The 7,172-nt window shown below is 33.5% G+C and overlaps 1 protein-coding gene across 1 annotated transcript; it reads left to right on the plus strand.

The window, feature by feature from the left end:
* Positions 1 to 4,434: 4,434 nt before the first annotated feature.
* LOC132281076 (uncharacterized) lies at positions 4,435 to 6,203 on the plus strand. Its single transcript, XM_059782815.1, has 2 exons — positions 4,435 to 5,719; positions 5,821 to 6,203. Exons 1-2 carry the CDS (start codon positions 4,435 to 4,437, stop codon positions 6,201 to 6,203), a joined length of 1,668 nt encoding a protein of 555 aa, XP_059638798.1.
* Positions 6,204 to 7,172: the final 969 nt, after the last annotated feature.

Below are 7,172 nucleotides of genomic sequence, written 5' to 3' on the forward strand. Positions count from 1 at the left end.
TTTGGGTTGGAAGCCCCTTAGGTTTCGTGGTTGAAGAAGAGTTCAGCCTCGCTTTTTTGTTCAAGGGGACTTCGTCAATCTCTTTTTCCTGTTCGTTTGAGCGCAATATAGTTAACGGGGCACTCTCTGCAGCCTTCCTCTTCAAGGCTTCAGCCTTTTGTTTTTCTTCCTCAGTCACGGGGAAGCTGTCAAATGATGAAAGTGAGAGGTCCATGAAATCAGCTGCTACAGCTCTGGAAGCAACTGTTTTAAGATTTGCAGAAGTAAGCAAGTTCTCAACCGAAGGAGGGTCTTTCTAAACCTGCCCTTCCAGGAAGGAAAGCCTCTTCTTGGTAGCCGAATAAGGAAATGTCGCTAAAAAAACACCAAGAAACTCATAAATATATCGAAAGAATAAGACTCGACATGGGAAACAGCCAGAACAATCTTCATGAAGAAAGGGGGCATGTTCTATACCTAACTTCCCGAACTTGTGAGGGATTGGGAGTTTGCTCCATTGGGGTACGGCCCATCTCCCTTTAACGATTATCATCCTCTCTTTCCACTTCTTCTCAGAAGTAGGGAGGTCTGTACATATCCTTTGGTGCAAGGGGGAGGTGAAAAAGAAACGACCAGGTTCGGTCCCGTGCTTAGAAATGGAATAAGTAATCAGCAAATCAGCCAGAGTCAGGTCAAGACTCTTCAGCCATCGGCGAATGAGGAGTACCGAGATTACTCGAAGGAAGTTAGGGTTTACTTGCAGGGGTGCAATCCCCAATTTGTTAAAGACTAGGTGATAGAAAGGATGAAGGGGGAACCTATGAGCGTTGAGATACCCAACAGAAAGGAGTAACTCGTCTTCTCCGACGCCCTCGCAGGCGCAAAAATCGACGCCCTTGGGGTATTCCGTAATTTCTACCCCCTCGGGAATCTCAAACTCTTCCATTACGGATTCAATGGAAAACGGGATATGACGAATATATAAAATTGCATTCCTTTCTTCCTTAGTGAAGATATTCTCTGACCCAAAGGTGGATGTTTCAGCCTGGATCGGGGAAGCATCCGGCTGATTAACCGAGTCATTTGCAGGGTTGGGGAAGTTCGAAACCCTAGGAGGGGGAACCCTAATAAGATTAGGGGAAGACGAGGGCATGGACTCAGAATCTACGATCTCTATACGCTCAGGAGTAGTCGAAGTACTCATAATGTAAGATTGGAAGAAGGGAAAGAAGAACTGACCTGGAGATATGAGAGTATGAAGAACACAGTAGACAGAATGAGCACACTGAGAACAAAAGCGAGTCTTGAAGAAGCCTTTGAGTCAGAATAACAATAGACGCAAATGGAAACGCCTCGTGCGAGAATGACAACTACACGACTTCAATTCCCCTTTAATTAGAAGCCGTAACCCAATTAAAGTGGAATTGGGGGCAAAGTGTGGAGGGAAAAATTTCCCTCCAATAAGAATGAGGCACGTCACCATTATACAATCTGCATTTAGGAAATCTCAGAAGCTTATCCGGATCAAGCCCAAGTTACGTTGTGCTTTAACCCATTATCATTTATGTTGGGCCTCCAAAGCCAGACAAGAGTACAGGTCAGCCCAACATCACCGCTGTTGAAGTTTTGATCCATTAGTCAAGTCACTTACACCAAACCGCATCCGGCCCAAGTATAATTAAATATGGCTCAGTCCTATTTAACAAAAGAGTCAACCCGGAAGGAAAGTTTTTATATAAAGCAAATTCTACATAGGAAATATCATACAATGGAAAGAACTCTATTTGTAAAGAAAGTCATATATGGAAATAATTGGAGGACAAGTAACGCGAGTCCTACCATAATTCTACCAACTTTTGTGTATAAATAAAGGCCTAGACCTCCAATAAAGGGGCAAGCAATTCAATTCTTCTATAGACGCTGTTCTTGTTTATTCTTATTATTTGTTGAGTGTGTTGTATTATTTTCTCTCGATCGTAATTGGTTGAGCGAAATTTTGCACCAACAATACAAGAGATAGATATATGCCCAGTGGTTTAGTTCTTATAGAACTCTTTTGTTTTTAAAATACAGGATAAGAATTATTTATCTAACTGAAAGATACGTTAAAAAAATATATATCTCGTCTAATATCTCTAATAAACACATCTAATGATAAATGTTTGTTTCTTTCTTTTCTTTTTTCTTTTTTTTTTTTTTTCACGGGTATTACAAAGTACCTCTTCTACTCTTCCTACTCAAATAGGGGCAAAGATACAAAGCCAATGATTTCTGGTGGGGCGTTGTATGACTACGTATCAAATACAGGTTTGAGAACACTCAATGGCACAAGCATTACAAAATATATATATATATATATATATATATATATATATATAGTACGGGGATGGACCTAGAAAGTTATATGAGGGAGACAATAATGATTTTTTTCTACTAATTTTGGGGAGGCAATAATAATATCTTATGGGTATATAATTGAAAATAAATAAATTAATAAGGGCAAATTACATATTAAAAATATATATATATTCAGGGGTTCCCCCTCCCAAGTATACGAAGATCTGTGATGAAATATAAAGGGTTAGCTTCGTAGTCCGTATACATGGACTTTTGGATCATTATTTACTATTTTATGGAGTTAAAGTCTGTAGTTTCGAAATACTCTCTCCTTCCTATAAGAGATGTTTCTTATTGGGAGTAGAACTTTTTAAGGAGACATGTAATTATTGCATTGTCTTCTTTGAAAATTATAAAATTGCTTTTTCAAATTTAAATATATATATAATCAAGTTTGAAATTTTTTAAGATTTTAAGGGTATTTTATAGAAAGATGTGAAATATGTTGTTTAAATTTGTTAAGTGAACAACTATTTTGGGAGAACCTAAAAAAGAAAGATGGACAATTATTATGGGACGGAGGGAGTAATGGTTTTGACCAAAATGTTGATGTGGACAATGTTTTTGCATGTCCATATTTTGGTCAAAACCATTATTTCGAAACTATATGATTTTGACTCCATAAAATGATTAATAAGGATGCAAAATTTCATGTATAGGTAATTATCTCAAATATATATGTATGTATATGTAATAATATACAATTTTACAATATTAAAAAAAAATGCTTAAACCAAGAGCAACCGGTGATACTTTCACCTTTTAATGTATAGGAGCGATTGTTTGAGTTTTTCATTTCTAATATATAAGATCGATTGTTCGAGTTTTTCATTTCTAATATATCATATCGACTGTTGAAGTCTAGCTTCTTTTAGGGTTGTAAAACATTTTAGTTCTTGTGAGGATCTAAATAAATTCAACCTTTATTTTTTTTAGGTTAAGATGATATAAATATATAGGGATAAAACCACAAAAACCCGTACACTATGAATATTCATCATATTTACCCTCTTATACTAACATACCTAGTTAGTTAATTCGCGTATGATACGTGAATTAAACGCGTACGTACGAATTTTGGGAAAATACTTCCGTTTGCCGATTAGAGTTGAAAGATACGGTAAAATACGCGTTTTTTTTTTCTTCCATTACCCCGTATCTAACGCGTTTATTCGTTTATTCGTTTTAGTCGCTTCGTTTAATTCATAACCTAATTATTTTATTTTCTTTTCGTTCACAAACTTCACGTTTCTAATAACCTATTTTTCTGAAATACAAATTACCGTCTTTTCTACCATTTTTTGCTTCTATAACCATTATCTGTCGCGCTATCAAAATAATATTATTTGTTGTGCAATCTTGGGGAAGGTTGTGACCATTCTCTCACTCAGTTGTTCTACATTCAAGGTATCACTTTCTTTTTTCTTTTCTTTTTTAATCTCTTATTGTTGTCACTCCATTGTATGATCTTTAATCAAAATAACGAAATATATATATATATATATATATATATATATATATATATATATATATATATACTTGTGGAATACTATAATCTTGAAGAATTATAAGTTTTTATTGATGTTTGTAGATATTTATAGATTTTTTATTTTATTGTGAGATCTTTTAAATTTTGTTTGTATCTTTATTGTTATTATTTTAGAAATTTGTAAATCACCACACTCCCTAGATGTTTTAGTAGAGTATCACATTATATACTTATGAATTTTATAAATATATAGGCTATTAAGGAAAGATGGGAAAAAAGAAGGATGCATTTTGGGATCACGTTGAATAATTACAAGGTCGTTTCATGTGTAAGTATTGTAACTTAAACTATTTTGGAGGTATTTCAAGAATCAAATCACACTTATCTGGGGTAAAAGGTAGAGACATTGAAATTGTTCAAAAGTACTTCAAGAGGTTCAAGCAGCTGCATTTTTAGCAATTGGTGGTCCGAACAAAAAAATTAAAACTACAGTTACTCCAATTGATGTTGAACAAGGTGGGTCTATTAATTTTTCCTCTTCATCTTCAAAGGGCTTACAACAATCTACCATGCCAGAAACAATTAAGAAGATGGATAAGAGTGAGGTGGATAAAAAACTTGCCAAGCACATTATTTTGAATAATATTTCATTTAATGTGGTTCAGACTCAATCTTTTATTAATTTCGTGAAAAGTGTTGCTGAATTTGGGTCAACATACAAATTACCTAGTTACTCAACTTTACGCACAAAGCTAATACCAGATTCTAGGACAGAAGTAGAGGCATACATTGGGAATATGAAGAAAAATTGGGTTGCTACAGGTTGCACACTAATGTCAGATATATGGAGTGATATGAAGCAACGTGCCTTTATCAACATAATTGCATATTCACCTGGTGGGGCAGTATTTATGAATTCATTTGAAATTTCAAAGGATAAAAAAACAGGTGTTTATCTAAAAGATATTATGTCATCAGTAATTGAAGATATTGGACATAATCACGTTGTGCAGTTCATTACTGATAATGCATCAAATTTTGAATCAGCTGGTGACATGCTTATTGGTAAGTACCCTCGTATGTATAAAACACGATGTGCTGTTCATGGGATTCAGCTACTCTTGAAAGATATTTATTCTGAAGTTTTGTGGATACATGATATTATTGATGATGCAAAATTAATTGTGACATATTTGTACAAGCACACTATTATTTTGTCATTAATGAGAGAGCACACAAATCATAAAGAACTCAAACATCCTTGTGCGGCTAGATTTGCCTCCAATTTTTTGATGGTTCAATCAATTTTAGAAGTTGAAGATGGATTGCGATTACTTGTGGCATCTTCTGAATGGAGGGGGTTGGATTACAACAAAAGAGGGATGGGACTAAAGGTTGCTAGTATTATTCAAAGTGTTGAGTTTTGGAGTAAAGGGAAAGAAGTAATACAAACTCTGGAGCCTTTAGTTAGAGTTCTTCGTTTCGTTGATGGAGATGGTTCAACTGCAGGATATTTGTATGAGGCGATGGAAAGGGCAAAAGAAACTATTAAACAACGTTGTTGTATTAATCAAGCTAATTACATGCAGATATGGGTGTTATTTGAAAAACGGAGAATTGAAAATGTAATCCATCCAATACATGCAGCTGCTGCATTTTTAAATCCTACCTTTATGTGTAGCGAGGACTTCAGAGAAAATCGTGAAATGAAAGACGGTATAGATTTTATGTTAGGAAATTTTATTATTGAAGAAGAAAAGGAAGATTTTATTCGAGAACTGCAATTTTACCGTATGAAGATCACAACTTTATTCACAAATACAGCAAAGACAATGTTGAAAACATCTCATCCTCGTAAGTTTTTATTTTTATTTTTTAAAATTTCTTGTTAAAATTATAATAAGCTTTATATATTTAGTTTTATTATTATTATTATTATTTTTTATTATGTGTAGGAGTTTGGTGGGATTATTGTGGGAATTGTCTTCCTGTGCTACAAAAGTATGCCATTCGTATATTGAGTCAGCCTTGCAGTTCTTCTTCATGTGAGAGAAATTGGAGTGCTTGGGAAGCTGCGCAAACAAAGAAAAGGAATAGGTTGGCACCTACAATGTTGGACAATCTTGTATACGTAAGAATGGACACAATGATGATGGAAAAATTCAAGACACTCGAAGCACAAGATTTTGAGCCAATTAATCTTGACAAACTTAGTGACAATCTTAAATATATTGATCATGAAGAATTGGAGGATTATTCCTTAGAGCCAACAGATAACGTTTCTAGTGATATAGTCACCAATAATGAAGATCTTTCTTGGTTAGATGGTGTTATCTAAATTTAGAACAATTTTTTATTTTTATTTTTATTTTGGGTAACATAGTTGATTATTTGAATTAGAATTTTTTTCATTAATTTTGTAATGAAATTGATCATGTTATGGACATATGGTTATTGTTTCATTATATTTAGATAGTTTATATATATATATTTTTATGATTATTATGATTGTGTCAATTGTAATATATTTATTTTATTATTTGTTACATATTATTTATTTTCCTTACAAATATATGATATATAAGAAAATAATAAGATGTGTATAGTCAAATTTTTGATCCCGAATTTCTAGTGTATATAACGTATTATACATGTACGTATCTGTATTCGTATTTTTACGTTTTCGTATTTTTTTGCCGAATTTTTTAAACGTATTTTTTGGAAAATATTGAATTATACTCGTACGTTTCCGTACCCGTATTTTTCCCGCACCGTATTTTACTAACTATGCTAACATATTTATCTTGATTATATATAGAGAGAGAATACAAAACATATTTAGGCACTTGCTTTTGGGCCGTGGGCCTGGTTATAATGTATTGATAACAAACATATATATATATCCGGGTCTGTGAGAGGTCCAAACGCATTACCCACCAGGCTTGGTCAGTTCAGACTTCAGTCCATTAGCATTCATTGAGAGAGTGAGAGCTCGTTTTGATGAGGTGTAGTTTTTGTTGCTCAGCCTTCGATAGTTGATCTCACTCTTCTTCTGTTGACTAATTAACTCCCCCATTTATCATTTTTTTCATATATATATATTCTCTTGAATCACATCTACACGTCATGATATATATATATATATATATATATATATATATATACATTTGGTTAGTCTTTTGCTCAGTTTAAAAGGATTACAAAAAAAAGTCTTACTTTTCATTTTATTACTTTACTAAAGTAGCACTTAGTGTAGGTTTAGGAATATAATTCGGTTTCACATCAGACATCATTTTCTCGAAAACAA

The sequence above is a fragment of the Cornus florida genome, unplaced genomic scaffold (assembly GCF_030987335.1).
Source record: "Cornus florida cultivar Cherokee Brave unplaced genomic scaffold, ASM3098733v1 CherokeeBrave_3.0.0_Hap2_Chr01, whole genome shotgun sequence".
Classification (NCBI taxonomy): domain Eukaryota; kingdom Viridiplantae; phylum Streptophyta; class Magnoliopsida; order Cornales; family Cornaceae; genus Cornus; species Cornus florida.